The 25484-nt window shown below is 41.2% G+C and overlaps 1 protein-coding gene across 2 annotated transcripts in view; it reads right to left on the bottom strand.

The window, feature by feature from the left end:
- The window catches only part of fibcd1b (fibrinogen C domain containing 1b), a 98491-nt gene extending 85887 nt beyond the window's left edge, over nt 1-12604 (bottom strand). For both annotated transcript variants that reach the window (XM_023423976.2, XM_023423977.2), the window contains exon 1: nt 11733-12604. In XM_023423976.2, the coding sequence (XP_023279744.1) occupies nt 11733-11804 (72 nt within the window). In that variant the 5' untranslated portion in view covers nt 11805-12604. The remainder of the gene's footprint in view (nt 1-11732) is intronic.
- Nucleotides 12605-25484: the final 12880 nt, after the last annotated feature.

Here is a 25484-nt window from a genome sequence, read left to right as displayed (position 1 = left end):
CTCACACCCTCTGTAGTCCATCCCCTTCTCTTGCAAACTTCATCTATTAGTCATTGCATCTGTAAGAAAGATTTGACTAAAGGTGGCAGACAAATGGCTGAGGCACTGTACAGTTCTGACAAGCTCTATAAGGCCTTTTACAATACCAGACTATCTTAGACTGGAACTACAAGTAGCCGGTTATCTGACAACTTAGCCAGGAGATGTCCATTTAAGAATTCCAACACAAAGTGAAGCATAACCTTTTAAGCTATAGTTTTCCAATGTACATCCATTTTACATAATATCTGACCAGCCAAAAAAGATTCAAAAAACACAAAAATGCAGAGATGGACAACAGATAACGACTCTGGCTATGACAGCATGAATTAATACTAGCAATAAATGGGAATTCCCATTGACATAGGCTGCTACGATTTATTAATCTTCCCGTGATTGAGGTTAAACTGTATTTATGATGACATGCATAAATTGTAACGCTAGGATTATTAATATAATACTGCCATGCTAGTGTCGACCTTTTTTCCCCCTCTGTGGAACAAGACTGGGTAAACTGTTGGTCTCAGGGAGCCGTTAATTCTGTCCATCATCCTCAAAACCCGCTTAGAATGGTACTCAATTCTATATGCGCATTTATATTCTATATTCATAATTTAAATCTGCCGCCAATGCTTCATTTTGTATAGTTTTTATATACAGCTACTTTGAAATGCATAGCGTAGCCCGGATTTCATGAAATTGCTCCAAATTTAGTGTGTTTAGAGTGAACAGGAAAAACTGGAACTGGACAGACTGTCCCTCAGTTCCATAAAATGATAGACACTACACCTGACATTCTTGCTTTTACTTTCACCCCCTTAAAGTAGCTATTTGTAAGTTTTGCTATTGCTACATAGCCATGGTTAGCATTAACAGCTGTTTACTTACCGGTCTAGAAGACTTGTGAACGTTGCAAGTTCAGCATCAAACTTCTTTCCATTACTCGCCAAGAGCTGTCTCGATTGGTGGAAAGCGACCCTCTTGTTTTGCTTCTATTTCTATCACTTCTTTTCTTCTACTGAAGTTAGCATGCTAACCAGCTAGCCCCGGCCAGTCACTTTCTGATACCGAGTAACTGTAACGTCCAGTCTGCCCTGAAGAAGAAGTAGCGCTGTTCAGAGAATGTATTAATTGTCTTAAGCTTTTGGCAGCTCTTGGAAGTAAACAGTCATAGATGCTTAACATTGGCTATGTAGTAATTACAAAACTTACAAATAGCCCCTTTAAGATATTGCCTACAGGCTTAAAGATAGGCTTATACAGAATGTTTGGGATTGAGATATTTATATAAGAGAGCACAAAGCTGGTCACCTTGTCTTCAAATATTGGCCAATTTTTCTAAAGGTTATAGAGATTTGCAATCACATACAACAGCAGAACAGCTACTACCAAACATTAACATTAAAAGCCAAACAACTACTGTGTGGTTGTGGCATTTGAATGAATAATGTAGTCACTGTGTCAACTGCCTGCATCAGACAAAATGTCAGTAAGGAAAATTGTGATAAAGAAAATGTAAGCTGCCCATTTAAAGTTTGAAATCTCTGTCAGCTGTACTGTGTGTTCAGTCCAAATTAACAATTGTTTGTATCTAAACACGCTTAACTTAGTCAGTGAACACGGTAAACATTATACTCACTAAAGATTAGCATTGTCATTAGTGGTAGGAAGATTAGAGAAAAGCACTTAGTAACAGATTCATGTAGAGTTAGAGATGTGAAATATGAACTGTTGCCTCTATATTTTACAGTGCATCCTCCTCCCATACTTTTTGCACAACTGACATTTTCAACTATCTCTCCCACACTTCAAATGTGTATGTTTTACTGTGGTTGCTTTTTCTGTAATGTATTACATTAACTGAAGAGTATCTGTGTCTTTTTTTTTTTATGTGTCTGCTTGCACAGAAGTGTCTGAGTGTGTGCGTGAGAGTTGGTTTCTCTAAGGAATATGGCCTGTTCTCCATGCTGCCAAGTTCCACAACATCAGCAGAAACTAGTGGTCCGCAGTACTCTACATTTCCATATCCAATCTCATTCAGACTTAGGTATTGCCGAGAGGTGCAGAATTTCACCAGAGGAAACAAGACAAACCAAATATAGTAAATATGAGCTTGTGCAGCCATAGCAGAGGCTCACAAGCTGCCCTGAAATGAGATGCAAGTCGAAATGTGCAGAAAACATAATGTTTTCTTTCTCTGCTAATGAAAAACACAAGCCAGATGGTGTATGACAGAGCTACTTCCAACAGTTTTGATAAGTTTGACTTTTTTTTTATTTTTTAAATGGGTCAAGAACAATAAAATGTTTCTTCCAGAAGACATAATAAATTCCAGCTATGTGAGCTAGGGAGGGGATTTTTTTTTTCTACATCAATCCTTCTCCCACATTTTTTGATTGATTTGATGTTTGAATCATTTAAAGGGAGGGTTTTGGAATAACAACAAGCAATGGGAGTGAGCTCTACAATTCCTCATTTATTCAAATGTGCCACTTTCCCCCAGCACATCTGAATAATGGCACACAGTCTGCCAGATTGAATTTTTGATGATGAATAAATAATGGATGTTGGTGGATAAGTCTGTTAATATATTAGCCATGAGTTTGTCATAACTGTTTAATAGGATAGCGGCAATAAATACATCTCTGCATCTCTTTGTGCCTCCCTCTCTGTCTAGTTTTGGATATTTTTCATGCATCATTTCATTTTTTATCTTTCTCCTATAACTATCCTCGCTCCTGATATGTTTCTCATTCACCCGTCACTCACCTAACCTATTTCGTTGAGTTTTCTTATCATTCTGTTGATCACAAAAAATGTATTTCTGTTTCAGTTGTATGAACATAGTATAGAGTTATACTGAAAATATGCTTTTCATACATTTAGAGCATTAGACTTTTGGTGTGGAGTATCTATTCATCTCTTGTGTTTGGCCTGTTAAAAACTATCCCCGAGCCTTAAAATATATCTGTGAAAATGACCCGGTCATCGCGGTCTTCTGACACTCACTGACTGGCATCGAGTAACGAGGCAATCACTTAATTCTTGCTTCCAATTCACAGATCAAGAATACCTCTTAACAAGGACAACAAAGATTTCCTCAGTCTTCGTACCTTTTAGTCAATTAATGTTGCTGTTAACCTTCAGACACCTAATGTTGCCTGGCCCATAATGATGCTATAATGTTTCCTCTGTTAGCTTAAGCAAATCATTAGCAGGTAAATATATGAAGCCAGTTTTCAGCGGAAATGGCTCCATTTGGCTCAGAGGAGAACCAATAATGTAAATGTGGAGACACTACCAAGTATGAGATAGTTAGAGAGCAATGCAGCTCAATCACAGGCGCTTTAACACCTACATAAAACGGCCTTCTGTACGTTAGCAGCGGAGCAGGTGCCACACACTAGCATCACTTCTTTAACAATACAGCAGTTGTCAGTGTGATTGTGTGTTTAAGTGGTTTACATTGAGTTAAAACTGCCGTCTCTTCCGCCTCCTCCCCCACCCTCCATCCCGTGATGTTCTTCTGCTCCAGATCCAGTGGCCGGAGTAGATTGATTGCTTGATTAAACTTTTCCATTTATCATAAATTATTCACTGGATTTTTACAGTCTAATTAATTCCCTTATTATTTACTGTTCAGTCTGCATTCTTAGTCAGACACGTAACCCATCACAAAAGGCAACTATACGCTCGTGTTGTGTAGGTGATTTGTTGTGCTTGCATGCATAAGAGTTTTTGTGAGCGTTGATTAATGAGACCGGGGAACAAAAAAAAAAGTCTATTGTGTTGTGAGAAGTATGTTCCCTTAAAAACAGCCCCTTAATCTCGCATCTCTATTTGATCAAGACTGTAGGGTCCCGTGTGCTGCGCTCTTTAACTCTCAGATTGAAGTCACCAGGAGGATATCGGACATTTCTCATTGGAGATATGGAGATAGTGCACAATCAGTCAGTGGAATGGGTCTGGCTAGCTGTCGGTCAAGATGACTGAACTGTGTAACACATGTCTCTCTCATCTCTCACTCCACCACTCGGCTCTACCTCATTTCCACCTGACCCTTTTTCCCCAGCTCTGCACATCTCTCCTCTGCCACTCGCAGGTGATTTCCAATGCATTTTTAATGATGATTTAGCAGGGAAGTGAATTATAAATTGCAGAGTGGCGATATTACAGTCTTCCAGAATAAAATAGTTGGTGGAATACACACATTTATCTTTCCTTTGAGTGTTTTTTTTTTTCACCTCATGACTCTTTATTCTCGAACAGATATCACACACACACACACAAACACACACGCGCACACACACACACACACACACACACACACACACACACACACACAAATATGCATGAGGGGCTGAGTCCCACAGATGGAAATCGAATGCTTTACCCTGCCTACTCTCCCACTCTCCTTCTCTCCCTCCCTCTCACACTTTTAGTTCTTCTGCTGTGAAACCCTGCCCATCAGGTCAGCTTGCTGACACATCTGTCAATACATGCTCTGGGAGGTAGAGTATAACCTTGCCCTGCGGTGCCTTCTTAATGTTCCCTACTCAGCTTTACTTTCTTCACATTCATCCAAAGACACAGAGAGGAACCCAACAGTGTGACACCTCCATTATGTTTGCCCACACGTGTGTGTGTGTGTGTGTGTGTGTGTGTGTGTGTGTGTGTGTGTGTGTGTGTGTGTACACACACATACATTCATTCTTACACACAAAGGCGCACCAAACCTAAAGTGCATGCAGTGCACAAAATCAACACAATTACCAAGAATCACGTATCAATTAGTTACAATTACTTTCTATTGCAGCTGTTGTTTTGGATGCGAGTGAGCCTGTGGTGATGCTTTGGGGCTTCTGTGATGAGGCTTGTAACTGATCCAAGAGTCGACTGTGGAAAAAGAGTGCCTCTCCTCCAACAGCAATGTGTGGTATATCTGATAACAATCCTTTGTTGGAGGTATGTGGGATTTTGAGCAGCTGGAATATATCTGCGTCATCTTGTAAAAGGTACATGTGCCCCCAGCTAGCCTGGTGTCTGCGCAACACTGATCTGAGACCTACTGTGATTCATACTTTCCAACCCTCCTGTGTCTTTTCTACTCCACTCTGGGTTATTCTTTTATTCCTCTACTCTGGCCTTTATTTTTATTCTTTTGCTTTTTTTTGACTCCTGTTCATTCTTGCTCGTCATTCCTCGCCTCTGCCTCGTCGTCCCTCAAGGCCTCTGCTGGTCACCCTGTAGCACCAGAAATCTGATATTGAAATATCCTGTCCCTTCATGTCAGCAAGAGATATAGAAAGGGAGAAAATGAGAAAAAGACATTGAGGAGAGTGAGGGTCAGATAACAAAAGGCGGATGGAGGATGAGCAAGGCCGCAAGCACATGGGACAGCTGCTTTCGTTTGTAACCTTCAGACGATAGTAAAACCTCAGCTTCGCCAGGCTACTGTAAACGTGCACGTGACACAGAATGGCTCCATCTGTCTGCAGCAGGAAACCTAAAAAAAAATAACACACCGCTCCATTAAGGCACTAAATCACTTTCTGTGTAAAAGCACTCTTCACTTACGTAACGACTTGACAGTAATGGCTCGTTACCGCTTTGATCCACCAACACACACACTCCTCTCACACATTCATACCTTCATTCTAACAATAGGCCTACACTTCTGTGAACCACTTTACGTTTTGATCCCACAATTCAACATTGCTAAGGCAATGGGTCTCAACCATACAGAGCTTATGTATATGTGTCCAAAGCTGTAAAAGATATTGATAAGAAGGTCTAAAGATCTAAAGTGGAGCGGAATTAGAAAAGCGTGTGTGTGTGTGTGTGTGTGTGTGTGTGTGTGTGTGTGTGTGTGTGTGTGAAACGAGCATGCTCGCTGAAGATGAAAAACAGTGAAGGATTAAGGCTTTGAAATTCAACACAATGCATGCCAACATAAAGGCGACGCTGTTATGAGGAGCAGTACCAAAGTGAAATCAATGATTCTGAGGGATTGTTTTTGTCCTGATAAAGTGAATAACTCCCCCCTCTACTCCCACCCTTGTACCCTTGTTTAAGGGGAACACAGGATTGATAGAAGCACACGATCACACAAGCAAGACATGCACAGACACACACAAATATATCAGACTCCATTTTGATATATTTTACAGTTGTTAACACCAAACATCTCGTGCTGCGAGAGTTCACATCTGTACAGGCGAACGCTCCCATGCATAAACTAAGTAAAACTGAGTAAAATACAGAATGCGAAGAGGAAAAGTTAAAATGCCGCATGTATCTTGGTACAGAATTTGTACATATCAGTGCATCTGCTAGCTGCATGTTTAGGTATGTGACCTGACAAATGGTTGAAGCACATCTGGGGCTTGGCTACTTTTGCTGGTGGTTGTTTCCTTGATGCCACCCAGAGCGAGGAGAGACAGAATCTGAAGTTGTTAGAGTTGCTCTGCTGCCATAGCAGGACCCCCCACAGGGAAATCACAGGCCCAGTGAACCAGGGAACTCTCTCTGCTCTGCCTCAGTCCACACTGCCTCCTATACCTCCAGCCAGCTCAGCAGGTTCATTAGTTCGACAAGGGTATCCACAAAACCAGACAGCCCACACCTCACACAGTCACAGCCTTCACCCCTCAACACACTATTATACTGTGATTGAAAAGCCATTCCAAACATTAGCAGTAGCTAGCAGTTAGCAGTGAGAAAGGTGTCTTACGTACTTGTAGGGCTGGGCGATATGGAAAAAAATCTTATCATGATCATTTTTTTTCATATCACTCAATATCAGATGGAAAAAAAGATTTTAACTGTCATTGTGCGAACATGCTTTCGACACGCTACTCTGCTTCTTCTTACTTTCAATAGCCAAAGTATCTCCACACTACCGAATTCCTCTGACCCTTCTATAAAGGATGTCCTGCTCTTTTGAGCCTTGGGCTGTGTCCGTTAAGGTGTCCTCTTCGGTAAAACTGTCGCTAGAGTTTTCTTTAACATTTTCTGACGTCATTTTCTCTTTTATCTCTCTCCCACTCCTGACGTACCGTCATGTCAAAAAACATGGATGAGTGAGTTCTTTCGACGTTGTATCGACCATGTCTTATGTTTCTATCGAGGAAAAGTTATTTCATGATAATTATCTTCATCGTTTTATTGCCCAGCCCTACAAACATATGCTTCACATGTGCAGCATTACTAACTGGGGTGAACAATTAAACTCTCAAGTTATAAGGTTTCTATTTTCAAATCACAAGATCTGCCATTTTTATTAGAACTCACAGAACAGTGGCTCAACAAGCTGCAGCAAGTTACAGTTTAAGCTGGCAGCTGTTGATGAGAACTGAGAAATCTACTCGGTTATAGTTGATCAACATTAATTATTTGCATAAGCAAAACATCAAAAAATGAAACTACAGACAATCAGCGAAGCAAAATGTTGACATTCTAACCCGTTAGTCAATAATCATCACGACAAGATTACATGACCACTCAGCACTCGTGGATTTGACCACACCCGTCTTCGAACTCAAACACACACACATTCACACACATACATACACACAGACTCACAAGGTGAAAACAACACCAGCTCCCCAGTGTCAGCTGGTAATATGGACTGTTGTCTGGTTAATATGATCCCCCTCTGCATGCCAGTGTCTGGTGTCTGTAAACTTACACTCAGCCAAACATTTTCAAAGAAGAAGAAACAACAGTCTGTGTCATTTTTGATGTTGGAAAAGATATAAAGAATGGCCTGTGCATTTACTGTTCATGAAAGAATCTGGACCTCTAGGATTTAGTGCTTTGAAGCAGCGTGGGAACATTTTGCGTGTCCTCAGTTTGATGTGAAAAACACTCCGTCTGGGCTGTGTTTGCTTAGCTTTCTATGGACCAGTTTACTTTTCTGATTGCTTTAAATTAAAAAAATATTTGGATGTGCTCAACAACAATTGCACATCTTCTACATATTGTTCAGCTGTAATTATAAGACACATTATGTAGGAACGTGTGCATGAAGGATGATCCAACCTTCTAGGTTCTGCCTGAACCACAGTTTCCACATGTGGGAGTGAGATGTATTAGAGTGAGTTAGTGCAGATTTATCAAACCTGACAGAGGTGTTTATATGTGTGTGTATGTGTGTGTGTGTGTGTGTGTGTGTGTGTGTGTGTGTGTGTGTGTGTGTATGCCAGCCAGCCATGTCATACAAGCCTGATATAATTTCTTGACTTGGGTCACTGCCGAGTTTGTTGTTGATAGATGTGGACCCACAGTGTGTGCGCTGTCAAGGCTAAAACCTTCCTCCTCTTAATACAGCTCTGTGTCTGATGTCTGATGTTTTGGAGATACATAAACATCCTAACTACAGTTAGGTGATTTGCTGACTTATTGATTGGATTGTGTGGCTTTGATGTGTTTGGTGTTAGTCCCTGGTTCTAAAGTGAAGCTTGGGGTATAAAAATCCAACAAATTCTCTATAAAATATCTTTAATTCAGTGTGTGTGTGTGTGTGTGTGTGTGTGTTTGTGTTTGTGTGTGTGTGTGTGTGTGTGTGTGTGTGTGTGTGAGCTGGCAGCTGTGTTCTGTGGTAGTCTACTTGTACACAAACCATCCTTTCAGTGCTCTGGAATTTTAGACTTCTCAGTGTGTTATTGATTACCTCCAACCCGAGTGGGCAACCCTACTGGGCCTCACTGACTCCTCAGCTATACTTTGTGTGTGTGTGTGTGTGTGTGTGTGTGTGTGTGTGTGTACATGGGCCATGTGTGGTGAAGCGGAGCACGATACAGACACATACCATATAGATGTAATAGGCGTGTGTGTGTGTAACAATAAATTGAGACAAAAAAAACAAATTGCTCAAGCCCAGTTCATGGCTGATTTGAGAATGATACCATGGAAACAGATATAGCAAATAGTCCAATAAGAAAATATGGCCCCCCTCCAAAAAAAAAAAAAAATCAATGTTAATGGTTTTTACCGCACAGTATTACATCCCTTATTTTTGTGTTTCTTATGTAGAATCACTTTTTTTTCCCCTGAGCAATAGAAGCTTTATTATAAGGAAATGTAACTTTTTTTTTTCTTTTCTTATAGCCTTCACTTGAATTTCCCTCACGTTGCCAGGGCAATAATGGTCGACAGCAACCTTGACTTATCTCAGTTTTCTTTCTTTTTCATCACAGATACTTCAGATGAAAGGTTCACCATTGTATCGACTCAGTGCTGTAACACATAGTAGCCATTTTGTTTCTTTCAAGTGTCTTTTTTTTTTTTTTTTTAAATACGCACGTCTTAAACACATATCTGACTTTGTAGCCTCAGACTCTGTCACCTATATTCCAGTGAATGAGATTTCAAGGCTGATTTTAAGTTGCAATTGAATCTCCATTTTGCCGTAACTGGCCTCCCATCTGTTACGAAAGGCCACAGATGACAGCACACCTACAGCAGCAAATCAAATTTGTAGATTTACTATACAAATAGTGGGGTATGTTTTGTAATGTCAAAACAAACAAGAGAGCACAAGAGATCTCTATTACCCAATCCCTCCCCACTGGGTCTGAAATGACTGTGTCAATAGCACAAGCCAGGAGATAAAGGTTCAGTGTTGCTGCTCAAGATTACACAGAGAGAAAGGGAGGGGGAGAGGGGCTGACACACACAGACAGAAAGAGTATTTATGTGTGTCTGCGTGTGATAGCAACGTAACAAGTGCAGAAGAAGGAGACAGATAGATGTAGGGAGGAGAGGGACAGATAGCAGCATTAGCCATCCCCATTTCCCACAACATCTCATCTCATCCAACATCCCCTGATGCTGTCTGATGCCGGCTGAGTGTTGGGGTTATGGCACATATTTTGCCTTTTCATCCTCCAGGCTTACCACTCGGCATATTAGTTTCATTTAGTCATTCAGATGTTTTTTTCCCCCTAAAGAACACAAGCATCTAAATGTATCTCATCAGATATCATTCTCCTTGCACAGATTCTTTTTTTTTAATGGTGATTGGAGACAGAGATTTGGATGTAACAGGAGCCACAATCCTCAACGCAGGGCTGATGTGTTTGCTATGCACATGACCTTTAAGTGGTCATAAAAAAAGAGACAAAGCAGCTTGTGGGCAGTAGGCAAAATGTTGGTCCTATCCTCCATAGTCTCCGATCAGCTCCATCTCACAACTATAAAGGTTACATGAAAATCAGCCGGCTGTAGCGTATGAAAAATTAAACTGCAGACTTGTGTTAATCGATACTAATGTAATTATACCTTACAGAGGACTGAAGCACAGGCCTGGTTCAAAGTGCCACCACACAAATGACTCACACAGAGCCATGTAATCAACACAAGCACAAGAAAAGAAGCCACATATATTCTGACACCTGACAGACTTGGTAAATGACAGGAAATGTGCCACAAGCTTGTCTCCTTCTAACAAATGACTGCTGAATCACGCACAATCCACACACTTGGATTTAGAGCCAAAGAACAGCAGGGAGCAAATGCATTATTTTAAATATCTTATAATGAGCAGGTTTGGTGTCAAACATTTGGTGGTGAAAAGAAGAATATGTTCACTTATAAGGAGATTCATATTCCCCTGCTGCTACCTTTCTCATAACTGCTCATTTATTTGGATGAAACAGCAGCAGCAGTTATTAAAAAGTACCAAAAAATATGACATCTTTGAAATCTTTAACTTCTCTCTCGTTTGAAAACATTTTGCAAAGGGCTTTGGGGAAGTTTTCACGTAAGCACCTTTTACGTTTTTTGCCAGTGATGTCGCATGATAACTAAATCCATCCTGAATCTCATTAGGCGATGAGAAAGATAAATCATGGTGTGTTTCCAAAGGCGCCAAGCTCCCACAGTGGCCCCCGAAATCCGATTCCGTATGTTCCCGAGGAGCCTTTTCCCTCATGGGCTGTCAATAACCTGCTACTGACCTTGTGAAAACACATCGACTATTCCCCAAAGTGAGCTTGCCTGGCTGCAACACAATGCACGTCCGCTCCTGTCTCAATTCATCCGAGCGGGTAGACAGCCTAAAGAGCTCTGGAGTGTTAACAGCAGCTATAGGGTGTGTGTGTGTGTGTGTGTGTGTGTGTGTGTGTGTGTGTGTGTGTGTGTGTGTGTGGGTGTGTGTGTGTGTGTGTGTGTGTGTGTGTATGTATGTGAGAGTGTGTGTGCGCGCGCGCGTGTGTCGCTATTTAACACTCCAAGCAACACAAATGCGATTTCCATTAAATCACATTCAATTAAAAACACAACCCAGGTTTACATGAGGGGTGGGGGGATGTTTGGGGAAGATTCAGCCAAGATGCGCAAACATCCATCGGCCTCATCGCACTCACACTCATCTCCTGCCGTGATTCCAGCTTTATTGTATCCAGCAAGTATTCTAACTAACACGTCCCAGCGTTGTGTGACGCCGACAGAAGTCACCACGGGGACTGTGTGGTCTGCGGGTGGGTTTAAGACATTATGACAGAACAGAAGTGCCAGAGCCCGGGGAGTCGGGGGGGGAGAAGCTCATCTGCAGCTACTGTCTCTACAGTGCAGAGGTTCGCCCGAGAGCCACATCACCAAACTCAGCGTGGTAACACTGCACCAACATATGCACCACCCCTCATCAACCCATAACCCATACGCACAGCTGTACGTTGGTGTGAACATACCTGGTTTTTATGCCGAGTCCCATCTTCGAGTTCAGAAGAGCTGTTCATGGTTCCCCATCGGTCATTTACCATCCTACGGAGAATCTGCGCATCAGATCCGCCTGTTTGTTCCAGGCGACAGAGAATAAACCCGCGCTTTTTAAGTCTTTATCAGTGATTTAGCCTACTCCATGGAAAAATGGGGTATTCAACGTAAAAAAAAGGAAGGAAGGCACAACTACTTCTGCGACTCAGCCACCGCACACACCGCACAAATTACGCACCAAAATGGAACTTAAATTCCTGCCGAGAGTCTCCCGACTATCTGGCCGTTATTCCACTTAAAAGAATTTAAAAAAGGAGTGTTAACAGGCTCCAGGCTTTGTAACTGGACTCTCAAACGCATCACAGTTACATTGGACTGGAAAAATTAAGCCCAAAACGACCCCGAAAGCACCGGGCGCAGTCCTTTTACTCCACAAGAAGAAATCGAGAAAATCTTCTTTGACTCAGATTGCAAAGTGCCACCCGACCTTTTCGTTCAGCCAGGAGAGTTTGAGACGCCAGGTCAGCCCACACTGTGACCACTTATGACTGCACAGGTAAAGACAGGATGGGATAGGGTCGCAGAGCTGCCGCGTCCTTTATTTCTCTCGTTTATTCGGTGAGAAGACTCCGACACCGAGCCCACGGGATGGATAGAGCCTCCCTCATTTGCGTCAGACTGATCTGGCTGGTATTTCACAGAGATGCCTTCGAGAAGACTGGTACGAGGAGATTAGCGAGCTCCGCTTGTGTGCAGCGCGGGGCGCTCCGTGCCTCCGACTGTCAATCAACGCGTCCCTTCAGTACGCGCGGCGCGCTCCAAGCGAGCGTTCCTTCCCTGTGCCCGCCTGCCCTCGACTGCTGTGCCACTGCCACCCCGCCTTCTACTTCACTTGCACCGCACCGTGGACCCTCCTATTCCACGGCTACCCGAACAGCAGCAGATAGCGGCACGTGTGTCTAATTTGTGGACTACAGACTGTGTAATGACTTAATGTAACATAAACCCGGGATCGGATTCCTGTTAAAATCTTTTTGCAGAACGAAAACGTTTTCTTGTTAAATCTACTGAAGGCTGCCGCACATTTTAGACTATAGATTGCCATGTTACATACCCTGGTACCTGACCGGGTTTAGTAATCCTCTCCAAGTGTTAATTACTGGCTGTGACATCACCCAGCACTTTTAATATGAGTGACAGCCTTTAGAAGTAGGGCTGCTTGTTTGGGGAGTTTAAAGCGGAGGAACCTCACTATAGTAGAGAAAAAAAAAAGATGAAACAGAATATTAAACTGAAGCAACTGCCTCATTTATTTCACAGAAATCAGATTAAAAATCACCAGAGTCCTGCCCTTGATTTGCACAAGTTTACCTGAGGTGATCTGTGAGTTCATTGGGCAGAGCGTGGGTAAGCAAGGCTGAGGCACAACATCATGTGACTCCACTATACAAAAAGCTATAGACTGAAAATAATGAGGAATAGTAACTGGTAATAGAGGAAATCCAGCAGTCTGTGATGTAGTTTTGTTAGTGATTGATGTCTCAGAAGCAGGATTTTGTTTGGCTCTTCTTTATCGAACAGGAACATGCTCCCACTGTATTAAAGCATTATTGTAAGAGATTATCACAGAGAACTTGAATAAGTCAGCCGGGTTAACAGAAGAAGCCCCTATGTTTGAACTCCAGGTATAAATTTAGCAACAGCTTCCTACAGAAATCAATTCCCACCTCAACAGTTCTCGGTGTGCACAGTTCTAAGTGATAGGCAGCACAGCAGCACACAAAAACCACCCCCCTCCCCTCTCCCTCTTGTACATAGAGTCATTAATGTCAATAATGTGGCCCACAAGAGTGGTCATGTTTTTCCTCAGTTAAGGTTGTTTGATAGATAGATGATTAGAGGTCTAATCATTGGTGCAGGGACTGAAGCACAATTACTCATCCCTGTGATGAACCTGCACTCACACTGGGGAAGAGTGAGGGTGGAGTAAGGGGGGTGGAGGGGGCGGGGTAATGCAAAATAGGGTCACTGCTACAGAAATGTGTGCTGTCAGCAGGTCTGACATCCACCAGTGGATTGGAGGTATGTTGTTAAGGTGGAGTAGTTTGTCAGGGGTGACAGCCCATCTAAAGACAAGAATAGCAAATTAAACGTTATGACATGTAGCCTTAAACTTGCATATTGAGCAGCTCTGTGTCTCTTTTTATTTCAAATTACATTTCATCAAGTAAATGGTCTTAGTTACACAATTAAAATCAGCAGACAGGATCCTGTTGTTAGTATTTCTTGATAACATTATATATTCATGACTAAATAAGCCACAACTATTTTTTAAACCATCCCTACTACATTTTTAACACATTATTATTTGTCTTGTCAGGAAAGTGGTTTGATTTATAATATTTAGATTAAAATGTTGATAAAATCCTGATGTATGTGACATAACCTTTTCCTAGCTAAGTCCCGCCCTCAAACGAAAATATAAATATGGAAATCTGTAACGTGAAACGATGTCAACTTTTGTAACTTTGGCAGGAAATCTTGTTTTCATGTAGGACTCCATCGCTCATAATAAGAAAACGATTGACCAAATAAGTTTTCAGGGCAGACGTGCTTTAATGATTTCCCACTGATCTGGGGTGACAGGGGTTTCCCATTGGCAAATGAGCCTGAAAACCCACAGTACCAACACAGCGTCGTGAACATTCTTTAAGTTTCCACATGCAGCTTCCAGAGGACGTCACAGCAACAATTTTTTTTTGAGAATAATAATTGAAAGATCAGTGGCATGAATTCCAGTCTAAGGCACCTTGGGTCGATTAAAGGAATCAATTCCCCGAACTGAGAGCAAAAGAAGTCAATTGAAGAATAACAATAAGGGTTGGATTGAAAAGAAATCCCTCTAGTTTTTGATTTAATACAGCCCATATAGGGTTTATAATGATAGTTAAACTTCTTTTTTATTCATCTGTTTCCCTTTCATTTGCTCAGTTTTTTATGTTACATATATTCATAATGCGTGTGTGTTATGTCTGTGTATGGTCCCATGAGTGCGTGCAGTGTGTGTGCACGCAGATAGTATAGGCGTGAGTATGTGGATGCATGTATGCATGCAAAGCTATAAATGCAACATGTACAGTACATATTCATACTTTCTTTTTTCATTTTAACAGTCACATTGATGCACATCTCTTTTTCCATCACTTTTTTGTTGCTATGTTGCTTTCCTAACCTGTGTAAACATCCTGATCTCATTCAGGAAAACGTTCTCATGACATGATAAATTGTAGTGACTTGACATGTTTGTTAAATAACCAATTTCAGTGATTTTTGACATAAATTATATTTGCTTTGAAACACACAAGGGGGGAACATAACTTCCCTTGCAGAAATTCATAAGCACTCCTTAATGAGTCGGCCATATATCATATGTAAAAACAGACGTATCGACTTGTCCTTACCGGAACAAAAGGCAGTTAGCACAAAAATGTCTTTTTACAGTTCGCCCTGAGGTCCTGGTTCCTATTTAATGGAAAAAGCAAAATGTGCAAACATGGCACATTTTTGCTGACAAACTGCAGGGGTATTCAATTTGGCCTATATCCTCGCGGCTTTTTGACAAAATATTGTAATAATACAATGAATGAGCCATGACTTTAATATCAAGGGAGAAGGTGTGAGGGAGGACTGCCAAATATACAGTGGAGCGAAGCATTATAGGTAGAAAGAACCTCGATTGCACCAGCTGCTGGTCGTGTATTTGTCTGATAATGTTTTGTATTTGCAGGCGTGCGTGCAGGCGTGCGTGCAGGCGTGCGTGCAGGCGTGCGTGGGGCCAGAAGCGTGCCTGCGCTCACTTCTGGCCCCACGTTTGAATGTCACTGAAACCTGATCAGCCAGAGACATTCAGAGAAAGAGAAGAGGTCTCTCAGGAAGAGCTGGTTATCTCTACAATTAGCCCAAACAATACAGCCCTTTATTGGCTTTGCCGTTTTATGTGTCCTGATATCCAAACAAGCGTTTGTGTTGGTGTAATGTTTCGGTCAAGCTCTGCACTTGGTTCAGCGCTGCTGTCTGAGATTTTTTTTTTTTTCCCCCTTGGCTGTGTTTTTTTGTATTTTCATGCATGGAGTGGCAGCAGGACAAATGCACAGAACTGTGAAGAACCACCAGAGTGAACTGCCCTTCCCAAAATACCAAGCCTATAATTTGCAAAACGACAGACTAACACAAAAAAAAAGAAAAAAGGGAAAAGAAAAAAATGTGGATAAAAAAAGGAAGGCAGGTAAAGATTATGAGCTACATTATGCGTGAATGTAGAGCAGTACAGACTGGCGTTGAGCTGGACATGGGATAACACCCTTTCAAACAAGTATAGGAAGGGAACAGCTGTTCAGCCTGGTAAGAAGCTTATATCCACATGTAGATACACACACTGCACTTATACACGTACACAAACAGAAGTGCCCATCGAAATACACAACAAATAACGGTAACGTAATCAAAGTGTCAGTAGCTATACTCTCATCAAAAGAATTCAGTGAAAAATCAATAGGGAACACAAACAGAGGCTGAGCAGGCTGAGGGGAGAAGTCTCTGGTGTTATTAATGTATAATGATGGTCCTTCTCAAGATTCTCCAGAGGAGGGGCGAAGCACTCGCACCTCTGAAGTGCAAAGTCAAAGGCAGTGTTGCATCTCTCCCTGGCTGCTCTGCTAATTCCCTAACTTAGCCCGAGGTTAGCCATAGGTGTGGGACATGATTGAGGTTACTGATACATCAGATTCTTTGCCGAGCTCTTCGCTCTGCCCTCTCCCTTTTTCAGTTAGAATATCAACCCTGTGGGGGCAAAGCTATTTCATCAAACACTCTGCACGTACACACACTTGCAAACACACATTCTTGAGCTCTGAGGGTCCAGTGAGTACACGGAGTCTGGCTGCAGATAGAGGTGACATTTACTCACGGGGGTAATTAGACTTAAGTCTGCGAGATGGAATTACATAAGTGGTGGTGGTGGTGGTGCTGATGATGATCACAAAAGGGATTGTAATGATTACGAGCTTGAAAATATGGTGGGTGTTTCAACATTTTATGACCAGCATACCCTCTTCATTACTGTCTCCAAGCTATTAAGTACGATCTTCCTCCTTATCTCTGAGAGTTAACTGTATTTATAGATTGGGTAATATCCTGAGCTCTGCTGTGGTCATAACCCTCTCAACTTCCACTCTCTTCCTTTGTTGCCCTTGCAACTTTGTTGCAACTGCCTGTTTTTTCAATCTGGCGGCTGATGTTGTATGACTCATGTACGCCATGTTTTGCCATCTCTATCTTGTTAGAGCTGTGTTTGCCTATTGGCTCACCGTCAGGATGTCTCTGTGAGCCGCTGAGTTGTGTTTGTTGAATGGTTTGTAATTATCCACAGGCCTCCCATGGGCAATGCTCCCGGGCACCTCTGCAAGCATATACTGCTCCACCCACCCTTTCTTTTTGGAGCAAGTAAAGCAGGCGGAAAGCTGGGAACACACACATACACACACACACACACACACACACACACACACACACACACACACACACACACTGTAAAAGTACAAGTAAAAATGAGGGGGTTATTAAAACATGCACGGCAGTAGAAATCAGCCTGCCAGTGCACTGTTTACCCACAACCTCCTCTTCCACTGTAATCATCACCCGCCTCACCTCTCACCCCGTTTCACTTCTTCCCTCACGCTTCCTCCGTCTCTCGTCTTATTCAGCGCAGTGTACCTCATGGCATCAAACAAGCTTACCTACCAATAACGCATAAGTATGTGATCCTATTGGCCTCTCAAGGAGCGTAAGGTCTTTAATGCTTTATTTCATGTAGGGCTGCACTCCCACACTGGTTTAAGTCCAATCTCTACCTCTTTGGGGGATTGGAAATTAAGTAGGCAGGAGGTAATCCAAAAATACTTGTTCTTGTAATGTCTTATAATTCCATGAAGGCTCTTTACCCCCCTACTGGGACATCCTTGTACCTGTGGTGCAGCCCAGCCGTTAATGTGACTCATTAGATTTTCATTAAATCTCTCTGAAGCTCCAAACCACATATGTTGGGGCTGTTCTGTCCTCTTTGCACATGACTCTAAACTAGACTTTCTTAAAATTGAAAGTGTTGCGAGCCGGTCTCATTTTTCCCTCTTGACTTTGGTTTGTTTTTGCTGCAGTTCATTGAATCTGAAAAGATATAGGCTTCTGAAATTAAACATTATACATGCACTTACAGCTGGAAGATTATTTACACCACGCAAAGGTGGGAAGACGCCTCATCTAACACTGCAAACAAGGCATGTCAATATTCTGGATCTATAGGTAGCTCTTGGGGAAGAGAGAACGCCTGCTACATCTCCATCTGAGCTCTACAGAGAGTATAACCTGCTGAGAGTGAAAGATAAACTAAATACCATCATGAAAGGTCATTATATTCTAAAAGAAAAGGTTTTCCTTTTAAATAACAGATATGTCACATTATTTTACAAAAGAGCAATATGCCTGTTTGGCACAATAGTTTCACCTTTTGTGTATTTCTTCAGTAATTTCTATGGTTTTTTCTGCTTGTAGTCCGGACCATTGTCTTTTATGTGCTTTGGCTTGTGGTGCAAATCTAAAAAGGTACATTGCAAATACTGTCGGCACCGCTTCACTTGATGTTTACCACTAGCATGCACCAGCAGCAGCCAGTGACGGTCCTGTCATCACATTCTTTGTGCCTGTGGATTTGTCTATGCACTGTATTCTGTGAAGGAAAACTGGACTCTACAATGATATTCTGCAGCCTGCCTCCTGCTCTCTCATAATCAGCCTTCAAATCATGGAGGAGGAATGTAATGTGTACATAATTTGCGTCTACAGCATGTAATCTGCATTTGAAAGTTTGTGATCATTTCTCAGAATTTTATGAGACTGCACTGTGTGACCCCAGAGCTCTGGAAAAGGATCAGTAGGAGCATGTGAGAGAGATAGCCTCTCCTGCGGTGCTATGCAGTGATGTGCGTGAAAATACCAAAGACAGGAGATGAAATTCTACTACTTCACTCCGCCCGCGTCAGTGCACTTCCAGGTGAAACCAAAGAGACGGAACCAAAGAGAAGAATGAAAATGATATATAATAATCATAATATCACAGTCTTGCTGCTTGAAATATTGCAGCTATTTGAGTTGATGGCAGATAGGTGAGGACAGATGTCAACCCACTGAATCCATTCCTGGCTAGAGAGTAAGGTAACAAGATACTGAGATGGAAGTGGGATGTGTAGGTTGAGTGGCTATGGATGAAAGCGACTCCAACTCTTTCATCTTTGTGTCTAGAAAAATAAATAAATAAATCAGCGTGCAATGACTGAGTTTGCGGGTGCAAAGGTGAAAGTTTATGCTGCAAAATGAATTAACGCTCTTCAGTATATTCAGCCTTCCATCTTGAATCTCCATCTTGCATCTTAATATACAATGCCAACAAAAAATATTTACTGTTTGAATAATTGATACTTGGATAAACAGTCTGGATATTTGTTGGTTAAACCCTGCCATCAGTCAGTCAGTGACAACTTTCTAAATTTGGATCTTGTCTTTCTCCTAAGGAGCGTGTTCAAATGTGACTAATTTGCATGAGCTCAATACCTTATGTTTGGGGAGTGGGAGCATAATCCTGCCGAGATCCCTCCTAATCAACAATATGGCCAAATTAAACATATCTGCAAAATGCTCCCTGAATGCTTTTGCTTATATGTTCTTACTAAACATAAAGTGTAGGGTTAATTCTGAATGCATTGCAAAAATGTTCACTTTCGCTGTATTTTCCCACTGTCAAAAACTTGAGGCATTTATAGTCACGTTTAAGGAACTAAACCATTCGGTTAGGAGAACATCAAAACAAAAATGAGGTGTTGTACTCGGGTGTATAAAAAAACATAATGTTTCAGGCGTGGACCTTCATCAAATTCATGACAAGCAACAATGACCCAGTTTAGGCTATACACATTAAAGCCCAAGATTAGAATCATTCGGGTTGATTGAAAATGACTTCCACATGATTATTAACACATTATGAGCAAGGAGGACTCTGTCGATTTAACACATCATGGTCTCTTTGCCTTGTATAAAGCTTTTTGAAGCTCCGGAGGGAGCTGCCAGAGTCTGTCTGGACGTGTGGCGTTAGAAAGAAGTGGGTTTACCAGACTCCTGTAGCCCACTCCTAATCTCTGCTTGAGGTTAGCGGCTTGAGGCTACATTAGCCATGAGAATACACCCAAATCTCTGACTTAACTGTCAGCAATCGCGTTCTACTGGGTTTTGACAAAAAGAAGCTGTGGAATAAGAAAAGACAATATCTCTGGTTCTGCTTCATCAATCTGTATCATTTGCTGCATTTTTTTTTATGTCCATATCAAGTCTGACAGATAAGGAAATGAGAAATAATTTCAGCAATTACACTCTACAATACATAGAAATAAGTTAAAATGTTCTTAGCCTTTGGCTTATTTACATACATTTCTGTCTTGAATATATACACCTCATCTGAGTGACGTTCTCGCACATTTGGTCTTTCGTGATATCGAGGTATCTGCAATTAAAAATGAATTAAATAAAAACATGGAATCATACTGTATGTCTAATAATATCACACCTTTTTGTGAAAAAGAAATAAAGAAAAAAGTAAAGAAAAAAATATTCTGAATGATCTATAAAAAAAATAAATTAAAAAAAAGTAGTATCCTCCAGATCCAGTTTTGTTTCCTAAGGAGCTGACTTGCAAAAGCACAATGAAGACACAGGCAGTCAACACTGGCCATGTGCCAACTCTTGGCAGTCCTCCAATTAACGCCTTAGTTTGGGTTAATGTCTTGTCATGCCCCTTTGATACCCTGCAATTGAGGATTCTTGTTGCAGTGACTAAACCAATAAACACAACATTACTTTGTACAAAATGAAAAAAGAGCGTTGCTCTCTTTCTGAAGCTGATATCATTTTACCCTGTGAATGTAATGACATTAATTTAATGCACCTACTTTAAATGATAGTCGTCTGCACTTCATCATGTTTTGAAATGTAAGCACGTGCCATCATTAGAAAGACAGATCAAACAGTGGGGATGGGTTCAGTTAGTAAATTGACATTGTGCCCGCTACCTCCCATTAGACCACACCGCTGGACCTCACATGTTTTTTTAAGTCCCACCGTGTCCACAGCCTCTTTGAAAGCTGGGTCATGCCAGAAATTAAAACACAAAATTTCATGGCAAAATCAATTCATTGCTGTGGTTAGTGCTCACTGGAGCACTGTAAATCCATGCAGATATTCCGTGTGGACTTCAACTTTGTTGAACTTTGACACGCAAATTTGCCACGTCGACAAATAGCAAGCTGTCTTGACAGTGCTGACCTTTGAGGGAACAGAGAGCCAGAGTCGAAAATGGATGAAGCAAAGCTTATTAGCAGTGTAGCGCCATCCACTTTTATTCAACTTCCTCTTTCGTGGGAATTAACTGCTCCACAAAACAGGCATGGCTCTCAGACTGTTGTGAAACTGGAGTCCATGGTACCACTTCATTTGAATAAATTATGCAGATCTTTTTCAAACAAGCTAATGAGCTTGCTAACTGACCATTCAATGACAATTAGCAAGCAGTATGCAAGCTTGTTAGCTTGGAGAACTTGCTTTCTTTCTTTAATAGGACTGTCCAGAGAAAACAGAAGTGTAGGGAGCTATTCGGACTGCCTAGTGCTAGCATGTCCCGGCTAGGTCACCAGCTACATTAGTTCACCAACTAGCCCTGCTAGTAGTCCCTACGTCGGCAAGAATCTAGATCCAAATATTCCATATAGACGCAGGGAAGAATTTCGCCATGAACTTTCTGTTGATGCAGGCCTTATGAATGAAGTTTAAAGGGCCATACATCTCCTTCCCCGCTACCTTCTCTGTGTTTCCTACAATTAATGAATGAATCATCCTGTAGTCAGACCCCTGCTCAGACATTACTGCAGACTTATGTGAGGCATCCTGCATAAGACATGATGACTCCTGGTTGCATTTGAAGTCTGCAGTATGCATCGTGAACATGAAAGTAGACAACAGTCTTCCCTGTGGGGCTGCAGAACTACTTACTCGCTGTTCAGGAATACAGGCGCCACAGCTGCAGAAAGCAGGATTATAACAGTAAACTTGAGGAGGAAGTAAAAGTGCAGTGCAGTAACTACAGAAGCAGTAAAGGTTAGAATAAAACATTTTAAGTTTTCAGGCTGGACGGCAGACTGTAAAACCAATAGAAAGGTTGTAAGGTTTTCATTTTATGTCTTTTTTGGCTGATTATTAAACCCTCATTGTCAGAGAACCTAGACAATATCCTAACCTAAATAATGCACATACTGCACTCCTGCCTATGAATAATCTTCTGTAGTATCTATCAATAATATGTCTTCTCAAGGTTCTGATCTTTTTTGTGTTTCAGTGTTTGGCAAGGTTTCCATACGTTCGAGTAGTATCAATAATTATTTTGAAATTAATACAATACCTTAATTTATAATTTAATACATTTATAAAATTATGTATCAGAAGCCGCAATAAACCACTAGTCAGTTTCTGCCAGGAAACAGAGTGCAGACCAAGTCACATAAAAATTCACTTGTGAGAAACTGAGATGGCAGCTCCTGAGATCTGCTAGCTACCTTTTTAGCAGTAGAGTCACATTTTCTTTTCTAATCAATAATGAATGGATTTAGCGGCTGTGTTAGTTATATGAAGACAAACCAAAAAACCCAAATTCAGTCAGCTAATCAGAATTGGTGTTTTTCATTTACATATGCTGTGATGTTACAGTGCAGTAAGTGCGGTGATGAGTCCTACAGCATACAGATCACCAAGCCAGAGTGAAGTAACCTGTCTGCTTTGTAATTATGAACTAAATAAATAGTTTTGATGGAAATGAGTTGTAAAACAAAAATGTTTGATGTCAGAAAGTCAGATCCAGGTTATAACTTAATTTTGACCACACTTTGCCTTCGTATAGGCAACTAGTGCTGATGAATAGCTCTCAGCTAGAGTGGAACTATTATTTATATGACTTAGATAAGGTGAATGAAACACGGATGTAATCGCTGTTAATTAAATTACAGCGATTGCATGGTGATGTAATATGTACTTATTCGTTATACACGATTTTATTTAAGTGCTTCCATGTTGCTTGTGGAGGAGTGAAAGGATGTAGTCGACCGATTAGACCAAGCAATGGCACAGTGACAACAAATAACAGGAGAACATGGGAAAGAATCTAAATATAGACGTGATTACGATGCTCAGGGAAGATAAAAGATGCATTTCAAGTATCAAGAGCTGCTGGTGGTGGGGGCTTTCATAAACTGTCACTTGCAGCACTCATTTTATCACAGGTGAAGTCGCATACGGCTCTGTCCCCTTGTTAAATGCTTTCTCAGAGGGACAGAATGAGCACACAGTGTCTTGTCTTATCTACATTTTGCTTTTCTTACTTGCAAAAACTGTTTTTTTTTTCTCACGGGAGCAAATGAAAACAAAATGGGATCTCTCCAGTGGCAGACATAAGCCCAAGAAGATCGGATGACAATTGTATTAAAAAGAAAAAAAAAACACAATATCCATAGCAATTGCTTTTGCTTGATCCTTCAGCCCTTCCCTACTGTGTGCCAGAGGAGTAAAAGAAGTGCACTGTCATTGTACATTGCTAGACAGCAGCAAGTGATTAATATAAAGATTTGTATTTTTTCCAGCAATAACATCTATTATGACAGCAAGATCTGAATATACATGAGCCACAGGGGAGTGATGAGTTTACTGCATATTTCTCCAAACATTATTTAACACATATTTAGTGCACAAAGCGAAAATATGTACTTAAAGAATTTGTCAGCATGAAAAATAGACTCAGATCAACTGTCACCTTCGTGAAGCAAATTACACGGCCGATGCAAAACTACTGGATAAAAATATGTGGAAAAAAAAAGAGCAGAAGAAACAAGGTGTGAAAACATGCTGTCACCTTATGTCAGCAAACAGTTGTGTATTTACACATCCAGCAGATGCTGCAGCATTAACATTCATTAGGAGATGTTCTTGTCCACCTGATGAATGGAAGTCCAATATTTACTCGCCTTTTAGCTCTGTGTTGCTCTCCACTAACTCACGAGTGAAATACTTTGCTCTTTAGCCACTAAATGCTCTGCTGTTTTCACTAGTTAGTCATTAACTTTTGCTTTTCTGCCATTAGGTGTTGCACAGGCAGCATAAAATGGGGTTTTTAGTGCTTTTTCACTAGCTGCCACATCCAAAAACGATGCAATGAGAGCGGGCCCAGTTAACCAAAACAACAAAGTTGGAGGTGAGAAACCGAAAACAATGAGCGAAAGACACTGGAAAGCTCCATCGAGCTGAGAGGAACTGAAAATTGGGTGATTCTTGATGGGTTTGTCATAGAGAAATCACTTTTCACATTAAATATAGTCATTTCTTCTATTATTATGATGAAAATATCAATTACAGCCACTTAATATTTAGGATGGGAGGTGACATAGTATGTAGATCACTCTAAGCTTCCATGTATCCATCACCATTATATAATACCAAAGCACTCTTCTTGCTTATGACACTAAGTATGGATAACACTACCTTGCCTCAAATTAACAGTATAAACAGAAAACTTTAATCTCTGTGTATGCTAATTCACTCAAGGTAAACAACAGCATGCCAAACTGTATCCTGCTCTTCTCTCACTTTGTATGCACTTGGGAAAGGAGGGTAAAGGAGTGCAGGAAATGATCTACCGCTGACAAGGCTGTTGCACAGCCAAATTGCTATAATGGACTGTCAATCTGACAAACCGGGAAGTGAAATTAAGGAACGTAAAAAACGACTTTCAGGGAACAAATCTTCCTGGGCAGCCAAGTAGCTGAACCTGCTGAGAAAACATGGACTTCGGAGTAATGGAACAACAATTATCCAACTCCTACACTCTCCCGCTTCAAGTTAAATCAACTAAATGGACTGCTGAAGACACATTTTGGAAAATGTGTTCAGTCCTTCACTAGTTATATGTTGTAAGAGGACAGCTGTTTATAAAGAGGATGTTCTGGAGTGACTGGCCAGTGGACTTCCATCAAAACAGACTCTAATTATGTATCAGAAGCCAAAATAAACCACTAGTCAGTTTCTGTGCAGTCTGTAGGCCAAATGAGACTAAAGCCACAAAGTCAGTTGATATGTCAGTCAAATGTTACAGGAAATTAACTGCATTTTTTTTCTTTAGCACATAGTTTCATGTCTTTGAGTGCCACTTAAGTTTTTATAACTTTTGTGATACAGAGGAGAGCAAAGAATTCCTGTAACAGTAGAAGGCTTTATTGCCTCCAGGTGCTGCTTTGGCTTCTTAATCGAGGCAGAGACTGTCCCCAGGCCAGCAGCAGGAGTTTGCAGTGACAAGCACTGCAGTATAGGGAGAAATAGACAAATTCGAGGAAGATGTGGAAAATCAGAAGAAAGTTGTTCGAATCCAGGTCTTTCTAGAGTTTGAATGTGGTTTTTTTTTTTCAAGCAATGATGGCAAACTGTAGAAATTCTGGGCTGTCTGATAAAACATTGCATTTTTGTTTACCATAAAATAATCCTCCTGTACTGTACTATTAACATGACAGCTAAAAAACTGGACAATAATAATGATA

Source organism: Seriola lalandi, unplaced genomic scaffold, assembly GCF_002814215.2.
Source record: "Seriola lalandi dorsalis isolate HSWRI2012SDOR001 ecotype SW California unplaced genomic scaffold, Sedor1 jcf7180002054695, whole genome shotgun sequence".
In the NCBI taxonomy this organism is placed as follows: Eukaryota; Metazoa; Chordata; class Actinopteri; order Carangiformes; family Carangidae; genus Seriola; species Seriola lalandi.
This window is presented reverse-complemented; position numbering and strand designations above follow the sequence as displayed.